Source organism: Martes martes, assembly GCF_963455335.1.
Source record: "Martes martes genome assembly, chromosome: 15".
NCBI classification, from domain to species: Eukaryota; Metazoa; Chordata; class Mammalia; order Carnivora; family Mustelidae; genus Martes; species Martes martes.
The window spans coordinates 15417105-15441200 of NC_137903.1; the positions used below are offsets into that span (position 1 = coordinate 15417105).

The 24096-nt window shown below is 37.4% G+C and overlaps 1 protein-coding gene across 2 annotated transcripts in view; it reads left to right on the plus strand.

Moving 5' to 3' along the window:
- Nucleotides 1-24096, plus strand: part of USH2A (usherin) — a gene marked incomplete at both ends in the record, with an annotated part of 700457 nt that overhangs the window by 439633 nt on the left and 236728 nt on the right. For both annotated transcript variants that reach the window (XM_080825193.1, XM_080825194.1), the window contains 2 exons: nt 14365-14515; nt 15120-15262. In XM_080825193.1, coding sequence (XP_080681319.1) covers nt 14365-14515; nt 15120-15262 — 294 coding nt within the window. The remainder of the gene's footprint in view (nt 1-14364; nt 14516-15119; nt 15263-24096) is intronic.

Below are 24096 nucleotides of genomic sequence, written 5' to 3' on the forward strand. Positions count from 1 at the left end.
AATAGTTTATCTTGAATATCAAGATGTTAGCATATTTTATGAGGCATTTAACCAAAGTCACTAAAGTTGTCAATTTATTGAAAACCCTTAATATAATAAAATCGAAATCTTTACCAGAACTTTGAACATTGTTCAAGCTTCATTCATTCCCAAAACATTTACTGAGCTCTTTGTAGTTGCCAGGAATAATTCTAGTTCCTGAGCTAGAGAGATTTCTAGAATAGACATAGTGTATTCCCTCATGAGCCTGGAGGCTGTGGCTGCCATTTTGGTATTGCTTTTAATTGTATTTACTGCATGTTCTGGGTGATACTTGGAAATCTCCAGGAAATACTGGAATGAATCAGGAGTACTCAGAACTTGATTTTACTTTATTGGGAAGGGGTGGTGAGGGTGGTTGCTAATAAACTAATAATATGTGTTTATAAACAATGAAGTAAGACAACTGTGTGAATATTGTTAGGGTTGAATGTTAGTTCTGTTTTTTTTTAAAGGATTTTATTTACTAAAAAAAGATTTTATTTATTATTTGAGAGAGAGAGAGAGAGAGAGAGAGAGAGAGAGAGCATGAACCCAGGGGAGGGGCAGAGGAAGAGGGAGATGCTCTGAGCCCGATGCTGGGCTCAGTCCCAGGACCCTGGGATCATGACCAGAGCTGAAGGCAGACACTCAACCAACTGAGCCACCCAGGCATCTCAATTGACTGTTAGTTTTAAGCACAAAGTTGTATCTTATTTATTTGATGAGGTATTGTAAGTAGTTATTTTTAGAATTTAGAAAAATTAATTGATTTACTGCCATTCTCTTATTTTGTAAAACTGCAAATTTTTTCATTAAATAATTAGAATCCATTTTAAACCAAGTTCCTGAAGTATACACTCCCATAAAATGAAAACTTGGGAAAAAAGAATAACCTAAAAATAATTTTTAATATGAAATAGTAAAAAAAAAAATTGAAGGTTCTTAAAATAATTTAAAAATTCATCCATTGGTAACTCACATTTCATTTTTGGTTATACCTTGCCTTTCATGCATCTCAGAAATGAATCTGGTGATTGACAACTAATAACTAAACCCAGCCTAGATTTTATAGTATAATTTTCTAATCCCTTTGCTTCATTATTTAGCCTTGTTCCCTTGTAGTTTTTTTAAAATGTTTTAAAATTATTTGGGGAATTAAGCAGGTGAGTAATCATAAAATCTATCTGTGAGTCGTTTTTTTTTTCCCCTTTCTTTTTGGGACTCTAATGACATGAATGTTTATTCTTTATTGACCTGCATAAGAATGATCTATATGTGGTAAATCTAAAGAAACCAAATAGCTGGAAATGTTAAGTAATTGGATTTTTTTTTTATATTCTGTACTCAACTTTTATGAAAAAAATCAAATCAAGATTTGTAAATAACATGATAAATCTATTTATTACTTTCAGAATCCAATTCAGTCAATTCATCAGACATTACGGTAACCACCATCTTTCCCTCTCCCCCTCAAATATCTTACAAAACTAAACTGTATAATGTCATTTCTCTGCTTTAAAAAAATGATAGAAATCTTGGGACGCCTGGGTGGCTCAGTTGGTTAAGCCGCTGCCTTTGGCTCAGGTCATGATCCCAGGGTGCTGGGATCGAGTCCCACATCGGGCTCCTTGCTCGGCAGGGAGCCTGCTTCTCTCACTGCCTCTGCCTGCCTCTCTGCCTGCTTCTGTGTACTCTCTCTGTCTCTCTTTCTCTCTGGCAAATAAATAAAATCTTTAAAAAAAATGATAGAAATCAAAGATTTTCTATCTTCTTAATATAAATTTCAGACTCCTTACCTGGCCTACAGTCCTCTCCAACAGAGCACATGCCACCTTCTTTGAGTTCCTCCAACAGTAAGTTCTATGTCTATATCACCTTACAACTGCTGGTCCACTAATTCAGCAGAATCTTAGTCCTTCAATGGGTCCCAGTTTAAATAGCCCTTCCTTAGAGAAGCTTTGCCTTTTCAACCAAGTGTCAAGTCAGCCTCCTCTAATAATCCCTTACAGCACAATGTTCTCCTTCTAAGCACTTTGTGCATGTTTAACCACAGACTTTTATATTCGTTCAATGCCAGACTTCTTCCATTTGACAATATTCTCATGCTCATAGTGGTGGAAACCACGGCTGTTGTGTTTTCTGTTATGTACTCAGCACCTAGGACCATGTTGGCAAGGGAGAAAAGAAGGAAGGGTAGATGAATTTTTCAGGAAATATAAAAATAACAATATAATTTTATCATAAATTTTTAAATCCTCCTGTACTCCTAATATTTATAGCTTGGAAACTACATAGTTAACAGGAAATAAGATGGGGTTTTGAATCAAAATACAAATGTTTGAGTCCTAGCCTGGCATTTCAAGCAATCATAAGGGACTATAAAACTAACGCAATAACTACACCATTTAATTCATGATATGATTGTAGGATCAAATGAGAAAACATAGGTGCATTTAAAATGTTAATTGTTATTGTCATTGTTATGTTTTGAAATAAAAATGTAAGTTTTCTGAATTAGCCAGAATACAATATTTCATATTATTTTAATATATGTTAATGATTTAGTATAGTTTTCTAAGCCTTTGAAAATTTCTCTATCACCAGAGCATCTCAATGAGTGCTCCTCTCCTCATATTTAAACTTTACTTCCATAAAATAAAATAAACTTTATCTCCAGACCATATGACTCCCAGCCCAAACTTAACTCCCCTTATATGAAGAAGGGTGTGGCTAAAAGCACAATCTCTGGATTGGAGCCAGTCAGGGATATTTGAGATCTCTAAACCTATATTTGTCTATAAAATGGGGAAATAATACTAACTACATTATAAGGGTATTTTGAGTATTACAAGATAATGTATGTGAAATACTTAGTAATATCTAAATTCATAAATGTTAATATAAGTGAAAAATATTTTAAAAAATATTTATCTTGTCTTCTTGACTAAAATGTAAGGAGATCTTTAGTTTTATGGCTCATCTAATTGATGAAGTAAAAATCAGTGACGAAGCTGATCAAAATTAAGATGGCTGGGCAGTTTAAGCTCTTTAATGGGTATCATCAGAACATGCATTTTCTAAATGTAGAGTGTAGGATCAGATTTTGTTCTTTCATCAATATGATTGTTACTGCAAGTAATGTATTTAGAGAGATCTCACTACGCAGACATCAAGGATAGGGAAGAAAATTACAAAGAGAAACAATTAAATCGTAATGTATGTTCCTTGTTCTTAAGTAGCTTTCAATAAACCATAAACATACAAATTTCCCAAACATATTTAATTTCTATCATATTGCAGTCTTTGCTGTGGTGTGGGCTGTAGAGTCATCAGTTGGACTGTTTTAACCACTAAATAGTAATAAACTGAGCTAGATTTGGCTATGAAGCCCTTGTGATGTTGATCTCAAAATACTATCCTATTTCCACAGAATTAAAATTTATAACTACGATGTTTCTGTGGTGATTAAAAAAATCACTCAGCAACATGTGCTTTTCAGGACATTAAGTGACTCAGTGACCCTTGCTTAAGGAGAGATTTTGGAATAAACTATGAGGGTTTTCATGGTGTGAGTAACAGACATGGCAGAACCATGTGTCGGATATTGGGGGAAAGTTCAAGATCATAACAGTACCAAACACTTATATAGTGTTTATGGTGTATACATTATTGTATTATGTAAATATTACATAACTCACTTAATCCTCATAAACCAACCCTATGAAGTACTATTTTTTTAAAGATTTTATTTATTTATTTGACAGGCAGAGATCACAAGTAGGCAGAGAGGCAGGCAGAGAGAGAGGGGGAAGCAGGCTCCCCACTGAGCAGAGAGCCCGATGTGGGGCTCGTCCCAGGACCCTGGGATCATGACCTGAGCCAAAGGCAGAGGTTTTAACCCACTGAGCCACTCAGGTGCCCCTGAAGTACTATTTTTATCCTTATTTTATTGATGAGAAAACTGAGATACAAAGAGGGTAAGGTACTTATTCAACAGCAAAAGACAGAATTGGGATTTGAATCCAGGTATGATGGATCTTAATCAATGCACAGACTTCTCTTCCATGATTTAGCTAACATAAACTCTAAATAAAAACATTTCAAGAAATTGGTAATAAGTGACTTAAGTAAAACATTTTTTAAGTGCTAACTGGATTTAAGAGAGTGACGAATGTCTACAACATTCAGGACTATCTGATGTAATAAAAAGCTTATCGAAGATGTAAAAAGTTTTAGTCAAGGAAAATACATGAACAGGCATTTTAGAAACTAAGAAATACTAAATGGCAAATAAGCCTGTTTTTAATACTTAAACCATAGTCAATTTTTTGACTTGAATTAATATTTATATATCTAGCCCCAAATGCTTCCATGAACTCCAGGCCCATATAGCCAACTGCCTTCTAAAAATATAGTGGACCCTGTTGTTAGGAATGCATATTGCTGCAGCCACTGTGGAAAACAGAATGGAGGTTCCTTAAAATACTAAAAATAGAAATATCATCTGATGTAGTAATTCCACTACTGGGTATTTACCAAAAGAAAATGAGAACACTAATTTGAAAAGCTATATTCACCCTATGTTTATTGCAACATTATTTATAATAGCAAAGATATGGAAGCAACCCAACTGTCCATCCATAGATGAATTAATAAAGAAGGTGGATGGAATATTACTCAGCCATGAAAAAGAATGAGATCTTGTCATTTGCAACAACATAGATGGACCTAGGGGATATAATGCTAAGTGAAATAAGTCAGACAGTGAAAGACAATTATCATTTCACTCCTAAGTGGAATTTAAGAAACAAAACAAATGAATAAACAAATTTTAAAAGGGATAAACAACAGAGTTTTAAATACTGAGAACAAACTGGTGGTTGCTAGAGGGAGGAGGTAGGTAGGAGGATAGGTGAAATAGATAAAGGGCATCAAGAGGTACAAACTTCCAGGTACAAAATAAGTAAGTTACAAAGATGAAAAGTACAGCATAAAGAATATAGTCAAAAACACTGTAGTAATGTTGTTTGGTGACAGATGATCACTATACTAATCATGGTGAGCTCTGAGTAATGTATAGAATTGTTGAATCATTGTGTTTACACCATGAACTAATATAACACTGTATGTTAATTACATGTATAATACATGTATAATACAATCGATATATACAGGTATTTTGGAACCAATCAAATTCTTGATCTATCAATATTAGCTTTGTTAAGTGAATATTCCATATCTGTAAAAATATCACCTGCAATTATTTTGTAAACTCATGTTACCAAAAAATGCATACACTCAACGGTATAGCGTTTTCACCATATATTGAAAGCAAACAAAGTTTACTAAAAATTTATTTAACATATTCAGCTTGATCATTTCAAATTTCAAAAAATTATGCATAAGTATATAGAATAAAGACAGGAGAGATAGTCTATAATAGTTTAAGAATGGCTGTTTCTGGGTAATGTAATTATGGATATATATTTCTTCGTTTGGTAATTTTCAAATTTTCTATCATGACCATGTATTATTTTTGTAGTTAAAAAATACATTCTATAAAAGGGGGTTATATTTAGCTCTGTAGAAACTAAATTTTAGCATTTGTTTAATATTTCTTTCATAGCAAAAAAAATATTTCTTTCATAGCAATACTAAATTTGCAAAATTTCATAAATGCTCTAATGGTTACATAAATAAAAATAAGTTCTCTGCTTTCAAGTAATTTATATTACCATTACTTCAGTGTTATGGGGAAAAACAATGGCTAGACCTAAATTTAAAATTCAAGCTGGATGGGGCACCTGGGTGGCTCAGTGGGTTAAGCCACTGCCTTCGGCTCAGGTCATGATCTCAGGGTCCTGGGATCGAGTCCCGCATCGGGCTCTCTGCTCAGCAGGGAGCCTGCTTCCCCACTCCCCCCCCCCACCTGCCTCTCTGTCTACTTGTGATCTCTCTCTGTCAAATAAATAAATAAAATCTTAAAAAAAAAAAATTCAAGTTGGTGTTGAGAGATGAGATACAGTCTTGGAACCAACAGATATGTGAAGCCATAGGTTTCCACTTATTATCATATGCTTCAGACATGTTGCTAGACCTTCCTAACCTCAGTTTGCACATCTGTGGAATGGGGCATTGAGAGAGATAATTGATAAAGTGAATGTATTATAAATCAGTATTTCAGATCTAATTTGATATTGCTGTATTAGTACTCTCCAAACAATTAATCTTTTATGTTAAAAAATTATTCATTTCCAGGTAACTGAGTCTTTATTTGTAAATGAATAATATGGTCTGGATCCTAACAATTATTGGGTCATAGGGGAGAGATATTTTTTTGCAGATCTTACCCTCTAACAGCAACTCCATCTATCATACATTTTTATAGGACATCTTCTGCCAATGAAACACTGTGCTGGGCACTACAGTATCCCCTTAAGTACTTTGTTTCTTTAATAATAGTCCTCTCAGATTCCGTGTATTCGTTGAATAATGATTGATCTGGCATTTTAATCTATCCATATGATCTTTTTAAATAATTTTCAATCAACTATACACACCATCTGAATAACATTGATAAACTCCAATATTAAGCAGGCCAAAAATTCTTCATCAATTTTTAACAACTTCCCTTGAGGAAAGGAAAGTCGTAGTTTCCCTGTGATCTACTCTGATCAGAATGCACAAAGAGTGCTCAGCTTAAGTATAAGGCTTCATAGTTTTGAAGATAATCATCAAACTGGAACACATCCAAGTCAAGTACCAAGGCTAGATAATGGTTGAGGCACCCTGAAAGCTAGCTGAAGGAAGCAGAGATGTTTAACCTGAAATGGAGAAATTTAGTGGAGGAGAAGACAACCACTTAAAAATGCCCGGTGTTCTAGCCCGAGATGGTGGTAGAGGCTTGTTCTCAGGAATTAGTACAACCAAGACAAGGACCTAATGAGTACAGAGTTAACATGATAGCCCCAATTTATACCTGCTGCAGCTAAATTAACCCATTAATTAATTTAGAGTATCTTGTTTCACTCTCAGAGGTCCTGTTGTGGACAAAAGATACTCACCCTGAGTTTTGTAGAGGTGATACAGTGTTTAATTCTAGATCAGAAGGAGCTTACCCACAATAAAAACTGTCCAGTAATGTAATGAACACACAGCGGCCTGAATGTCTGGGATGTGTCAGGCAAGAATCCCTTATTTGGTGGTGGCTTTTAAGCTAAATACACTCCAGATTTAAAATCCTCTTGTTTTATTTCTAATCTTTTATGGTCAAAGTTAAATTCCATGGCATATGTATTGATAATATTAAATTTTTTAAATATATTTTTCTTACTAATATAAAGACCTCACCATTTTGTATTTCATTAAATTTCTGTGGGCTGCGACTAATTTCTGAGAACTAGCAAATTAACACAAGAAATTCTATGTCAGGTTCCTTGTGGATCATAAGGAGACAGAGGCCCTGCTGTGATAAGTAAAACCAGGAAAGAACTGTTTAAGTTATATGAGTTGGACAGAATATAAACCCAATCTTTATTAAAACTAATCTATTTAATATTATAAATGGCTTGCTTTTATACTCACTTAATAAATTTAGGGTGCCTGGGTGACTCAGTTGGTTAAGTGACTGCCTTCGGCTCAGGTCATGGTCTCAGGGTCCTGGGATCGAGCCCCGCTTTGGGCTCCCTGCTCAGTGGGGAGCCTGCTTCTCGCTCTCCCTCTGCTGCTCTGCCTGCTTGTGTTCCCTTGCTCTCTTGTCAAATAAATAAATAAACTCTAAATAAATAAATAAATTTAAATTTTTAAGCATTTATTTATTTATTTATTTATTTATTTATTTATTTATTTGAGAGAGAGAGCACATGAGCAGGAAGAGAGGAGGAGGGAGAAAGCATCTCAAGCAGATCCATGCTGAGCAGAGAGCCAGATGTGAAGCTCCGTCTCACAGCCTTGAGATCATGACCTGAGCTGAAATCAAGAGTCGGTCAGTAAACTGACTGAGCCACCCAGGCACCCCAATAAATACAATATTAATTTTCTAGTACCTATCCCCTCCTGTAACCTGCTGCTTTGCGGTTTAGAATTCAGAGACTGGCTTTGAATTTAAAGACCCAGTTCAAGTCCTCACTTTGCCAGTAACCACTTTTGTGATTTGAGATAAAAGATATAACCTCTCTGAGCTTCAGATTCTTTATCTAGACTACAAAGCAGGGACACTACAATTTTATAGTGTAATTCTTAGGATTAGAAATAATTATGTTTTTTAAAAAATCCTGGCACAGAGAATGTATTCCAAAGTTAGATATTATGAGAGACTGTTTCACAAACAGTAAATCTATTTTAACCTACTTGCCACTATTTAATGCTGCTCTATTTATACATCCTTGTGCTCAAGGTTGACTGTCCATTTGTTAGCACATCTGCATATTCCTCATAATTAATATCTTTTTTAATGACATATGGTTTAGTGACTGGAAATTGAGTCTTGCCTTCTGTTTTCAATTTGTTTATGACTCAACGACTCAATGTATGTGTCTGAACTTTAATTTTCCATTCTGGAAACTAGAATTTAAAATACTTGCTCATATGTAGCTATTTCAGAAAATGAGAGAAAATGTGTAATCCAAGGATTTTGAGTATGTGCCAAGCGATTCAGTGGCGCAGCCAGGATGCATGTAGATAAAAGGCCTTGGTTTCTCTTGCATTATGTTAACAGGGAAATCTAAATGAGGACGCCAACAGTCTACCCTCTGAAAGTGGGGGCGGGCAGTTCGAGCGAGGCTGCAGTCAGATTCCAAGCGGAGCCAGGAAGAAGCCGCACATGAACTTGGAAAGAGCGTGGGCAGAGCTGATGGTGTCGTAGGCCCTGGAATCAGGCTGAGGACATAATTATATAATATATACCCCACAGGAACCATTTCATATGGTCCCCATGGCAGTGCCCTCTTCAAGGACTGTCCCTCTGAGGGGTCCAGTGTACATTTGGATGTGAGTTTCTGACTTGTGAACCCCCCTGAAGCACTTATACCTCTTGTATGCTGTGTGCACATTCTGTGTTACAGTCACTTGAGCCATGTCTTTCCTCTCTACTAAACAGAAAGTAGATGGTCTAAACCCCTCTTTCCCTCTACTCTGCCCTTTCCCTTCCCCCAGCAAAGAATCTTGTGCAGAATGGCATTCAGTCTATTTTATTACAGATTTGAATTTAATACAAACTGTCATAGACTTCTTCAGTATCTCAATGCAGTGTTTTATTCCAGTATTTATTTTTTATAAAGGTTTATTAATTCATTAGAGAGCAGGTGCATGCAAGTGGGGGTGGGGGGGGGAACAGAAGGAGAGGGAAAGAAAGAGAGAGAGAAGCTCAAGCAGACCCCCTGCTGAGCGTGGAGCTGGACTAGATTCACAACCCTGAGGTCATGATCGGAGCGGAAATCAAGAGCCAGTTGTTTAATGGACTGAGCTGTCCGTGTGCCCATATTCTGATATTTTAAATGCACACAGATACTACAAAAGCACACTGCAGTAGTAACAGGTTGGTGGGCTGTCCTGAGAAATGGGTGTATATGAGAAGTGCATTGAATTCATTTTCTCCCCAAAAGTTTCCTCTTTTGACCACTACAGCCTTGATAGTCACCAGTCACGTGGAAAAAAGACAAAAAACGCCTCTGATTTTGCTTTTTAGAGCTCTCTTCAGGGATCTATAACTTTGTAAGGAGCAAAAGTTTAGGGCATTCTGTTTGTTTTGGGTATTTTTTTTTTTTAAAGATAGGGAAGAATCCATAAGTGCACATCATTTAAAAATTGAATAAAATCATATATTTAAAAGATTATAGCATCCAGAGTATTCCAATCTGCGATTTAATTTATGGCTTAATGTGTTGTATTCATTTTGCCTTCTAAAAAAAGGTTAAATCTGAAATTTTATTAAAAACTCCCTTCCTTTGAATTTATAGATTGGGGTAGCTGTTTTATCCACTTGCCGTGTAGAATTAGTATTTACTGAACAAGATGTGTTGATTCAGGAGGTTGTCTGTGGAGTGCTTGCCCCGTGAGGGTCATATTAAACTCGAGAGAAGCTTTTTGAGCAACATAGCATCTTGGAGACAATATATCAAGCTGATAGATACACGGCTCTTCTGTTAAGAAACCAGTGGTGAAATTATGGCTGGCTCCCAGTTATTGCTTTGGTGCTAAGGAGCCTCTAAGGAATAGGTCTAGGATAAAAGGGGTTAACCAGAGGGGAAAGAAAGGTTTCCAAAATTCAGTGTTACTAGAAGCATAGAAAATGAATGGTTATATGTTAACAATTTAAGATGATCACTCTGTTTGGAAATATTTTGCAATTTTATATAATCAGCATGTGACCAATTTAATGGGGCACATTTTTTTGTCATTGTTATCACTCAGAAGAGAACCCAAGACACTGTGTTATTATCATGGAGCCTACCTCGGGACACACCTCCATTCTATCTTAATACAGTTTTAAACGTGTAAATGGATTTTTGTGTCTGTATTTAAAACTCCAATTTTTTCATGTTGATGACTTACCAGAACTAATTTTTTCCCCAAATTTGGACTCTTGATGATATGATATTCCTTGACACAGAAAAATTAGACAAAAAAATAGTCACGTGATGGGCATGACTTTGTATGTTCTCCATCATACACAATTTTGTACTTTACTTTTGCCCATGCCTTTCGATATATGTCCATTTATTGTGAATCAATTAAAAAACATAGAGCATATAAAAAATAATGATTTTTAAAACTCTGTATGTTCACAGATAAATGATCAGTTAGCAAGTCTATAGCAGAGGATTATGGGATGACGCCCCCGGACAGAAACCCTACTGCATCCCAGGCAGGCCACATTCCTATTAACTGAGGGAGCAATTTTCATACCATTTCACGTCTCTCTCTTTTTTTTTTTTAAGATTTTATTTATTTATTTGACAGGCAGAGATCACAAGTAGGCAGAGAGGCAGGCAGAGAGAGAGGGGGAAGCAGGCTCCCTGCTGAGCAGAGAGCCCGATGCAGGGCTCCGTCCCAGGACCCGAGATCATGACCTGAGCCGAAGGCAGAGGCGTAACCCACTGAGCCACCCAGGTGCCCCCATTTCATGTCTCTTAAAGCATCTGATTTACCCTCACACTTTAGCACTGAGCTGATGCCTTTGCTCACTGAGAAAATGGACACCATCAGAAATGGTCTGTTTTCCATTATGAAATCAACCTCTCAGTATCAGCAGTCTCTGAATTCACTTCTGCACAATGGGTATAGCATCCCTGCTCTTGTCAATGGCCATCGTGCCCTGCTGGCCTGCTTCTCTCTCCCATACAAGGAATTAGCTCTGGCAGTTACTCTTCTTTCTGCCACATTATCATTTCCCCACATCTCTTCTGGATCTTTCCAATAGGTATGCATACACTATAAAACCTCCCAGTTTTTAGAACACCTTCTTTTAGTACCAGAAGCTTCTCAAAATGCTGCCCCATTTTCTACTCCCCTCTAGAACAAAATCCTTCAAACAAGTTGCCTGTGCTCACTATCCCTTCATTCCCTTTGCACCATCTCCAGTCACACTGCCGCGCCTGCCACTGCACTGCATCTGTTCTTGGCACCGTCACCAAACACCTCTACTGGGCTATATGCAAAATATAATTATCTTTCCTTAAACTCTTAGCACATTTGACAGTTGGTCAGTCCTTCCTTTTTGATATGCTTTCTTTGCTTGACTTCCAGGCTGTACCTTCTCTAGGATTTTGTCCTCTCTCACTGACCACTCCTTTATGCCTCCTTTGTTGTAGAAGATTCCTCCTGACTCAAAATTTGGTGGACCTCATGGCTCAGTAAACAGATGCCTTCTGCACTCATTCTATCTACATTCACCCACTGAGTTATTTCATGAAGTTTCAGCCATTAGATACCACACACACCGTCATCCACAACTCCTGTCTAGACTCATACTTGCAGCTTCTTCCTGGATGCCCCTCTTAGAGATGTGGGTATGCCTCTTCAGTGTAACATGGACAAAACAGAATTCCTGGTCTTCCACATAACGAATCTCTCCCCTCAGCATTCCTCAGCTCAGCAATGGTGCCACCATTCACCTGGGAGGTTAGGTTCAACACACTGACATCATCTCTATTCCCTTATTTTCTCTTAGCAAATACCCTCCGCACTCACTTAACAGCAGAATATATCACCACCTCTGCTGCTGTCACTCAAATCCATGCTGTTGTCATCCTTTACCTGGATTCCCACAATAAGTGATATCCCTATGTCTCCCCTTGCCCCCACTCCTCCATTAGCATAGAGTAGCCTTTATAGTTCCAAATTGCACCATGTCCTTTATTAAAACCTAGCAAAGGCCCCGAAATCCATTTCAAATGGAATCCAAAGCCCATTGTATATTTTCAAGGCCTAGAACTAGAAGGGATCTCGAGGGATCTAGACCCTGCCTGTCCCTTCAACCTCCTTCCATTTCCCTCTCCATGGCCTAGGGCAGCCACATTGACCTCTCCACTGTTCTTGAATACAACTGATGTGTCCGCTTCTCGCTGCCCTTGCATTTACTGCCACCCTGGCTGGATTGCTCTTCCTCCAGACACTCCCATGACCACCATTCTCATGTCATTGAGGTCTCTGCTCCAATGTCACCTAATCACATGATCTTCCCATGACTTTCCTGCTCAGTCTGAATTGTTATGTAATAATAAAATTGCACTCCTTTTCACTTTTTCCTCCCTTACCCTGATTTATTTTCCTCCAGAGCTTAGCTCTCTGGTAGGATCTTATGTACCCATTGGCTTGCTGCTTGCTCTCTCTGTTTACATCTAAGTTCCACAGGGTCAGAGGCCATTTCTGTTTGACTCGATGCTCTTATCCCTCCGCACAAAGAATACTACTTTGCACAAAGTAGAGGCTCAATAAATGTTTACTGAATAAATTAGTGAGCTATTGGTGAACTCAAAACCCTTACAACAGATTGATGAAATTACAACAAAATTGATGGATTCGTCCGTTCTCATCACTGGCCATTCATTAGCTTCATATTCCACAGGCAGGTTCTCCTACAGGGGAAAGTACGTAAAACGTATATACTACATAAGGCTATGTATGAAAAGAAGCTGAAAATGAACCTGATAGTTGTTTTCATTATTTTGATCCCTTCTCCACTAATGACCTCCAGTATTCTTCGGCCATTAGAAACATATATTACAATAATTAGAGTTTTCCTAAAAACTGACATTATAGTAGCAATTAAATTATGCTAAGGGAAGTTTGGATCAGTCTGATATAATAATAATAATAGTAACAACTAATAATTACCAAGACCCAAAATAAGGTGCTTTATTTACATTGTCTCCCATCTTCACAACAATTCAGAGAAAACTATCCCCATTTGAAAGATAAGAAACAGGCTCAGAGCCATTAGGTGATTATCCTAAATTCACAGAGCTTTGCTTAATTTCTTTTGAGTTTCAGACTAGCTTTGGAACAAATTTTACTATGATATGTTCATTCAAGTTATAGCTGCTGGAAAAATTAACTTAATAACCAGAGTCATGTTGTCATTTTTTTAAGTAGAATAGACTTCAGTTTCACTCATTCCTCTTAGACCTTATAGAACTATTCAAATAGATTTTATCAAGTAGTTTGACTGAATTCAGGAAAAATTGACCAGAGATTCAACTAGACTAGAAAAAGCACCATATATGCTTCAACATGCAACATATTCGAATTAAGGGCAACTGACTGTATAAATCACATGAGGAGAAATCTTTAGTTTTTATATTATCATAGGTGAGAATTAAATCTGGAATGTGCTATTTTCAGCTAATCATATATGTTTGTCATTATAGAAAATACAATTGTTATAAATCATCCTAAAAAAACAAAGAGTCATTTGTATTCATGAGTAGCAGTGTGATTCAGTGACAAGGGGTGATACAGATGGGAGAAATAAAAGATCTGGACTCCTTCACTGATTGTTTAGCAAAGAGTTAAAATAAAAAGGTGCTTTAATATTTGGTTCACTAAGTTCCCTCCATATTTTCAATTAGATAAACAGAAGTACAGGTGGGAATGTGCTGCATATTCATTTGTCTTGCTGTTTGGGGCTGGCTTTTAAGATTGAAATACTAATGTAATTGTGTTGAAATGAACAATAAGGAAGTACAGTAGTTCAGGAATGAAAATGTTAAATTAAATGGACCATGTTTAACATTGTTGTTGATCCTGAGGAACAGTTTTTCCAGTATATGGAGCATTTCGATTCCATCCAGCATATGTTCTCCACAGTTTTCTCTGCTCTAATTCATCTGTGTTTTTCGACAGCTCCAGATGGCGTGCTGCCTCCGAGGCTTTCATCTGCCACTCCAACCAGTCTTCAGGTTGTCTGGTCTACACCAGCTCGCAACAACGCTCCTGGCTCTCCCAGATACCAACTCCAGATGAGGCCTGGCCATTCCACCCATGGGTTTCTGGAGTGAGTATCCTGCTTTGTCCATCCTCTTCCCTGTCACCTGGATTATACAATGTGGACATAACTTACTTTGTCTTAATTTTTGAATAGGTCAGTTCTCATTGTCAACAAACAAAGGCCACCTTTTAAAAGTACAAATAAACAAAAGACAAGCAACACCCTACCGGATCTTTATTTGCTTTGCAAAAATATCTGTATTTCATTTATATAGCATTAATATAAGATTTCTTCCTCCTTAACTTTCCATGAGCATATGTATGGCATAAAGCAAGCATGCACCTAAACTAAAAAAAGAAAATATTGTCTGAGCTGTGGATACAAAATTATAATACTTAGTCTACAAATTCCACGTGGCAATCAGTCTTAATAGTAGACTAGAATTTTCTCAATACTACTAGAATTTACATCTCGTATAAATGCAATAGTACAAATCCTCAGCCAAATGGCTCCTTATTTTAAGAGAGATCTCATATGACAGCAGAAAATCATAGTACTTAACTGTACATTGATGTTCTCTGAAACTTCTTTGCAACAAGATTTTATTTGTTTTTTTTTTAATTTCTTTGAATATCTAAAAATTCCTAATGAACATTTCTTTCCTATGTAGGTTATTTTCCAATCCTTCTGCATCGTTAAGTTATGAAGTGAGAGATCTCCAACCGTACACAGAATATGAGTTTCGGTTGGTTGCCTCCAATGGATTTGGCAGTGCACATAGTTCCTGGATTCTCTTCGGGACCGCAGAGGACAGTAAGTGGTCTGAACAATACACCGCCAAATCTTGTCTACATTAGGGGCTATTAAATGTCTGAGTTTTTCCAAAACCGAGAAATAAGCATCCACTATTTTCTTGACAGTTAGTGACAGTAATGTCTTCTAGGGCAATTGTAGTCAGACTCTCCAGAAAGAAGAAAAATGTAGGTTGGGGAAGTTGGAGGGTGAGGACTTCAGAAGAAAAATTACTACAGGAAGAAGTAATTCACAGTAAGTTAGGACATGGCCCCGTTCTATCCTTCAGGGTACATCTAGGTATCCTGGAAGAGGGAAGTTGTCATCTTCCACTCACTGTACTCGCTTTGGAGGAATTCTGGCGGGCAGAAGAACATGAAATAGGGGTTTCACTTCATGAGGATTCTTAGTATGTCCTTAAATGTTTTCCTGGAAAGAGAGTCCATTATACTTTGAGTCACACCTGAAAGACAGACTTTAGAATAGAGAAGTATAATCTGATAACAACGATTCTACACTATTACAAAGAGTAGATTGGGATTACCTTACTCAATCAAGAGACTTTTCTGGTTTTTCATGGAAGAGTTATATTTGCATATATGCATTTTTACTAGGTTATATATAGAAAATAAATACATGGCTATAGTACTTAGTATTATACAAATTGCTTCTATAAAAGCATATATATGGAAATGTAATTTTTTTTTTTTTTTAGAAAAGTTTGAAATTAAATCAAGCTCTGCGGAGTGAATGAGGACACTGTATCTTTGAACAATGAGGTTTTTAGGGTTAATCTTGTCAAGTCTTTTAATCAGAGGCTCCTTAGAAGATGTGGCTCAGTTGGCCAGTTGCCATTCTGGCTCTATATCCAATGAGGACCTGAGTGACTTTCAGAAGGCTAGATATTAATCAGAAGACATGGTATTTGAAACAGTATCAATTGTATATTAAATAGATCCTTTTATTTCTCTAATACCCTTAATTATATTATTTTAGTGAGGATAAGATATCAAATGACATAGAATCAGAACTATTTACCCTCCTTAAAGCTTACTTTATTTTTTAAAAAGACCATTATGAACAATAATATATAATACTTCATCCATTTCTCCCAATTTGTAATTACTCCCTGGGAGCAAGTTAGGTACTTTACAAGGGCACATCCAGTCCTTTTGGTCTCTCGGGTACCATTTAGTAAGTTATCAGCACAGTGCAATAAACGACACCCAAGACCCAGAAAGCATTAGTGCACTACTCAAGGCACCTACATCCCTTTTAGGGGGAACATCACACATACACACTCTGGGGAATCTGACAACATAGTCACCAACTGTATACACATTTAAGGAACTAGAGAGCTCACCCTCAAAGTAGGTATTTAAAGAAACTTTTTTTTTTTTAAAAAACAACTGAAAATAGACTTTTAATTCTCCCTCATGGATAGATCATGCTTGAAGGCACTTAGTAAAGGTTAACTAAAAATAATTATTCAGCCCACTACAGAGGTGGTGGCTCCTTAAAATGCCACACCGAAAGAGGAGGGAAATGGAGTCCTTTTTTTGGTCGCCACAATCTCTATTCCCACAGAGAAAGGACAACACTTGGATTTCCTCAGTGCTGATTTTTCCTGACTAGAGGCCATGATCTTCTACCTACAGGTAGGAAGTTGACGTATAAATAAAGTATAAAACATTGCACAGTACCAATTAGCATAGCATTCTTTGTTGAACAAATTTCTCCCGCCTTATCTTACCACAAAGCAAGTCTTACAGACTCGAAATGGTTAGAATTTTCATGCACGTAGACATTGTGTTCTTTGTGATTTGCAGGGCCTGGGTTTGAAGGGAATAGTATTAACCCTTCATCTTGTTTAAGAATTGGTTAACACACGGCTGCATAGCCGGTATTAACCCAAGAAGCCCAGCCATCATTTTTATTTAAATCCTTTCCCTGAAACCAATGACTTCTTTCTTCTTTGGCTTCATGTGCACACTGCAAAGTCACATACATTATGAAAGAGCCAAAGGCTGGCCATTTGCCCCACTAGGTTAAGTCACCAGTGCTTGCTTACCCCTGAGACGTAATGGCAACGCACTCTATATTTTGGGTGTCAGTGGAGATGGATGCCATGTCTGAAGGGATGTGCAATTGAGTTGACAAAGAGTGAATGATTGGCATTGGGCGCAAGCAGTTTCTTCTGTCAGGGCTTCAAAGCATTGCTTATGAAACCAGCCATGATGACAGCTCCATGCCAGGACCGCACTTCATACTTGATCCTGACCAGCACCGCCCATTTGCCCAAGTGCAATTTTTAATGTAAAAATTCTACATATCATCTTACAGAATAAAACAGAGAAGTCACCTCATGCCCACATTTCAATTTCACACCATCAATAGGCACCTTTCTGCATCAGCCAAAGCCTCTCGAAACTTCCTGGTGCCATAAAAGGTCACCAAGAGCAATATTTTTAGTGTGATACAGCAAGACTGTGATTTTCATCAAGCTTGTTTCATGGCTGAAACCAGAAAGAGATACCTAGGCAGAAAAAGAACTGTACACAGAAAAACAAATGCTGCTTCGAGTGCAAAGAGAAGTTCTCATGGACAGAGAAAAGGGTTGTGAAGAATCTTAATAGATTTTTTTTTCAAATAATTTGTCATTTATATCAGAGTACCACCAATATCCAGTTCCATGCATTTTTAAAAATCTAGTGTGCTGATGCCAAATAATAATAATGCACATTTCCTATGAATATTTTAAATCCTGTTCAACGTGTGTTAATAAAAGATGTTTGTTCCAGCCAACTTGGTCAGTGTAGTGTTCGACTATTTGCAACCAGATAAATACAAACAACTCCTGGTTCTTGTTTTGTGTGTGTGTGGTCGGGGTGGGGGGGGGGGTTGTTTTTATTTTTTGTTTTTTTGCGTGCTGCTGGCAGTTCAAGCACCTGACCTATCTGCAGTTTACAAAAATACACTAAGATTGTGTTAGACTTGGATGCATATGATTGACAACATGAAGACACTTGCCAAAGCACTGAAATTTCAGAATATTTTTTTAACCTGAAATAACGATCATTGCTACTTACATTACCGTTCCTGTTCTCTTGTGTGCTCACAGTTGTTTCCTGTGCAATGTATGCATATAGAAATTGTAGCTGGCTGCACGGGTAGTTTGGCTGACTAAAATCCTGCCCTGTGGAAAATACAAGATAACCCAGTGTTCTTTAAAAATGTGGATTCCCTAGACCATCAAAAGTCAGATAACCTGTTTTTCTCAAAGTTTTTTAGGTAACAAGATTGAAATATAGAATATCTTTATTTCAGTCATTTTAACAGCAAACATTTGTGGTGTACACAGATGAATCTGATGAAAATGACATTGTTTTCTAAAAATAACTTCCCTCTTTCTAAAACAAAACAAAAACTCAAATTGGTTCTAGAGTAGACTGTTGAGTTATCATATATTTTTAAAAGACTTAAAAAACTTGATTTTACTAAATTTGAACTTAAAGACTCTACATTTATTTTTCAACCACTCATCTAAGAGGCATTATTAAATCAAATTTGTGGAATTTGAGCAGTTTTTCTGTAGATTTACCTAGACAGCTTTTCATAAGCTCATCATTTTGCTGATAGACTGATTATGAGTTTTGCCTGGAGTATGCTAGAACATAGAGCTATGTATCCTATCACTTATACAGTAGAATTTTAAGTATTCTTGGCATACTTTACATATTCGATATATGGGACCTTGTTATTTTTCCCACACTTAGAGTTGTACCATGAACAAGGGATGAAGCAATGAGGGATACTATTCTGGTATCTGGGCCCTGCTTTACTTTTTCTGTCAGCATTTTTGAGTATCCTCTTCCTGACCCCCTCATTCATCTTAGAGGTTCTTACAGCAGGTTACAAAGGAACAGAGATTTTTCTGAAGTGAGACGGAGAGACATTGCAATGTTAATTGACACCTGTATCTAACAGAACACATTTCTTCCTCATTTGTTGTCTGGCAAAATCTGCTCACTCATCAAGCCTCTGCTCAAATGTCACCTCCTCCATGAAGCCTTCCCTCCCCATTGCTACCGTCAAATTTTAATTTGTATTGTACTTCATCAATAGCCACTTCTGAACTGTAACTTCTCAGGACCTAAGTCTCTGTCTCATTTGTCTTTGTACCATGGTCTCCCCTTATCTGCGATTTTGCTTTCTTTTATTATGAGTTATGACTGTTAATCTCTTAGTGTGCCTAATTCATAAGCCATCATAAGTATGTAGGTATAGCAAAAACATAGTATGCATAGGGTTCAGTACTATCCACAGTTTCAGGCATCCACTGGCGGTCCTGGAATGTATCCCCTGCAGGTATGGGGGGATGACTCTGTATTCAGTGCCTGGTGGAGGATCTGATAAGAGAGCAGATGCCCCAAAGTTGTGAGTTCGAGTACTGATTGAGAAGACTTTTATTTAAGCAACCCATGAAAACTCAACCAAAACTCAGACTTTATCTGGGTACCTTTCTTGTCTCAGGGACTGAAAGAGACATCAAAATTACAAGGATGATGTAGACACTGTTCTTTCCTTGAGGCAGCCTTTATCTAGCAAGAGGGACATAGAGTGAAACCATCGTTAGAGGATAGAGAACTGAAGCTTCTGTGACAGGAAGCCCAGAGGCCAACCATTTCCCTCAACGTGGGATGTCAGGAAAGCCTGCCCTGAGAGGACCAGGAGAAGGGATAGGGAATGATTTATATTTGGAGTTCACTTTATTTGATATCACATTTCAAATTTATTTCCTCACAATCAGTCCAGAAGAAGGCAGAAGAAGCATTTGTTGTTGGGTTGTCTGTGGACACAGGAGACCTGGGGGGTGGCTTGCAGGTTGTTCTGCCAGTGGTTTCAGCCTCAGTCTGAGATAAGGCAGACGAAGAGGCAAATGTGAGAAGGAAATCCCCAAAACATTCCTCATTCTCTCCCTTGGAGAGGCAGCCTGCTGGCTTTCCCTTTCATTCAACATTGACTGTCTTGACTGGGATAATGAATGTTCTAATTAGAGAGGTGTCTCCTAGCCCAAAATATGTCTATTTCAAAATGAAGCAGGGAGGTATATATATGAAGAGAGTTCTAGAAGGAAAATACTTTTTCTTATTCTCGAAACCTATACTCTGAGTCTTGTGACAGGGAGAAGTAAAACTATGTTATGAAATTGGATTAATTGATCAAGATCATTCTGGAGCAGGGTTTTCTGGATCATTTAATAAATACAGTTGTGCTCTTAAGAATATTTAAGTTTTGAAATTAATATTGCATGGCCCACATCTTTTCACTAGTGTGTTTTAGAATTTGAAGTCTCAATCTGCACCTTAAGAAATGTTCTCTGTGAGAGAAAAATAAGAACATTTTAAAATTAGAGTGGAGCATATCTATAGCAGTAGATTTTATTTTATTTTATGAAGAAATATGAACTACAGGTTTCAATAATGTTGACAATTATTTTGCTTTCTCTGTTCTAAAGAGTCTTCCTAATTGTTTTAAATTTTAGCTTCTGAATGCTGACATATTTATCCTTTCAAACAGTGATTATAGGTATCTTGTTTTGTCCATTACAGAAGATCCATGATGAAAAGTAAATTATTTCATCTGCTGATTTAGAGAGCAAAATGGCTCTGTGTGCATATCACTACATACTTTGTTTTCTGGTACATGGATCCCACCCCCACCCTCCAAATTCTTGTACTTCCAGAAGTAATAAAAGCAAATATTTTTTTTTTACATTCTTATTTTTATATCCTAAGATCCAAAGGTAAAACCAACTAACAGAAACTCCTTTGAAAGGCTGGATTGATTAATGAAATGTCTGCCCACCTGGCCTCAATATCCCACCTGCGCTCTTGGATCTCTTTTGGCCACATAAGGCATACTGTTCTTCCAAATCTGAAACTTCCAGTTCTTTCAGGACATTTTCTCTGCTTTCATGAATTCTCACATCGACACTTTTGATTTTCTGTCCCAAACTCTCAAGGAAGAATCCATAGCCATTCACCACACATATGCCCCAGTTCTTGAAGTCAAAGCATTCTTCCTAAACTATATTCTGTTCTCTCATGGGAGAAATGGAAAAAAAGAGTTTCCCATATTGGTTTTCCTGCTTGCAGACTATCAAATAGTATCCTTTCAATTTCAACAAGCTTCCAGTCTTCAAAACCTCCTTTTATTAGATACCGATGTGATGCCCGAGTTACACAGTTCATTTCCTATTTTATCAGTTGTCAAGAAGCTGCACATTTTTGTGCAAAACTAGGAGTACCCAGTTTTAATATTTGTTTTGGGATACAACTATCGTACCCCTTCATCATCACAAGATTAATATTTCTTTACCTTTATTTTATTGGTCCTATTTCATTTAAGTCTTTTCTTAGGAGCTGTCAAAAATCCTTTTTGGGGAGAAGTTGAGATATAAATAACACATTGATAAAATAATTCATGATTTTTTTTTTTAAAGATTTTATTTATTTATTTGACAGAGAGAGATCACAAGTAGGCAGAGAGGCAGGCAGAGGGAGAGAGGGAAGCAGGCTCCCTGCAGAGCAGAGAGCACGATGTGGGGCTCGATCCCAGGACCCTGGGATCATGACCTGAGCCGAAGGCAGAGGCTTTAACCCACTGAGCCACCCAGGCGCCCCAAAATAATTCATGATTAAAGAGAAGATAGAATCCATCCCTCTTCTGCTAACATATCAGTAGCAAGTATCGAAAGACTACATTAACATTAGTGTGTAATATATTGCTATATATAATTATACACCCATCTATTTGCCACCTTGATTTTGAATTTACTGGCAAATTTAGGGGATATTCATGTGTATAGTTAATATTACTGAACAGAGCTTTTAAACTGAGTTTTTAATTAGAACAGTAAAAAGTTGCCTTAGGGCAATAATGAGAACATAACAGGAAAACTGAGCAGTCGTGGTAATTCTAATAGCGAACAAGTGTAGAATACCTGAGCGGACCACGAGAAGGTCTATCTGTGTCCCAGGTGGAAGTCATTCGAACTGTTTATTCTCACCACACTCACATACACATGCACGTGCGTGTGCACACACACCTATCCCGAGACGCACACCTGACTATAAAAATAAATAAGCAGACCCTTCCGCTAACGATTGTGTTACTCTGTTTCAGGTCGGGGCTGAACTTTTGAAGCTGATGAGCAAAATAGTTTCCCATAAAAAATAATTTCATTTGCCAAAATGAAACTACTTTCTGTTATTAATGCTGTAATGAAATGGCCTGAAATATGAATCAGGGATCTCAACAGGAAGGATGCTCCCATTCCCAGCTCCGGGAGGGAGTTCTCTAAACAATTACACCCACGGAGAGGGCTGTACAGTTGTATTTTCATCACTGGCCAGTTGAGCTGTGTGGCTGTCATACGTCCCAGTCTCCCCTCCAGTGACAGCCGCATTGACAACATGTTATACTCCACATTGATTTTACAGTTAAGGAGCTGATTGTGATATATAGGGATTTTAAGAATTCAGCTGAGAGGCTGACTTTTGCCTTTTATCATTCCATTAAAATTTTATAACCATCTTTTTCATGTCATTTCATCCATGAATTCTTACTTTAGAAAGTGATAGCTACCACTGTGAGCATAACTTTTCTCATGTTCAGAGCTTTTTATTGTATTAGCAAACTACCCCAATTATAGTTATTACTCATGTTTTACATAATTGTGGTGACCCTTTCCACCATGCAGGAGCATGCCAGTTGATTTGTATATAGAATTAGATGATTCGGCTTATCATTTTAAAGCATTAAATTGAAAGAGTGCCAGGAGTCAGGTTTTAACACTTCCCTGGCCAAAGGAGCTAATTAAGCTCCTTTCAGCTTTCTCTACTGAATCACACAAGTTTAAGGACCCTTCTTGCAACAAGAGCAGGGAGACAACTCAGCCAGAGAGGGAAGCTAATAAAATGTATGCTGGCTTTTAAGGGGCGGGGGCGGGGCACGAAATTGAAATTGAACACTTCATCTTTCCCAAGATAAGAGATTATTTTTAAGGAAAGCCTGTGTTCTGGGAGAGTTTGAAGTGCTAGTTCATCTCGTGACCATAGATGTTTCACCTATAAAACTACCATCAGATTCAGGAGGAAAAAAAGGCGTATCCCCATCCTAAGAGGAAGCAAACTGTATCGTTTCTTTTCTCTGAAGAAGCTCACAGTTTAAGAGTGCACAAACGAGGAATTAACTAATAAATAAGCAAGACTCTGCTAGAAACCCTCATAGAAACTCTCCTGATTCTTAAATGTAGATTATTTTTGGGGGGGGAGGGGGAGTGGTGAGATAGGGTAAGGCAATAAAGACTAGAATCCCCTTCTTTGATTTTAGGGACCCCAATGTCAGAGGATCCGGTTTTCCAAAATGACATTGGCATCTTTTAAGATTCACACTTACCTTTCTTTAGGAAAAGCCAAATCTGGATGACGAGTGTAAATAAGCAAGGATCTGTATCCTTACAGTGACATATTAATTGCGGCCACTACTATCTATTCAGAGAATGAAAGAAATGTCACAGTGGTTTTAAGAAAGCTTTAAAATGAAAGCTAACAACAGACTAACATGGAAAATATGATCCTTATCAAAATCACTGTACTTTTAGGATTTTTCTCCTTCAAATCAAATGCATTACCAAATTATCAGGAACGGCTTGATTTCAGGGTGAGCGCACTATAACATCTTCCCTCTCAAAAAGTAATTAAGATTCTACCATCAGTCCGGTTGGTGACAAATGTGGGTCGTGTTTTGTGAAAGTGGGTTCGTATTCGTGCCCATATAACCCAGTTATT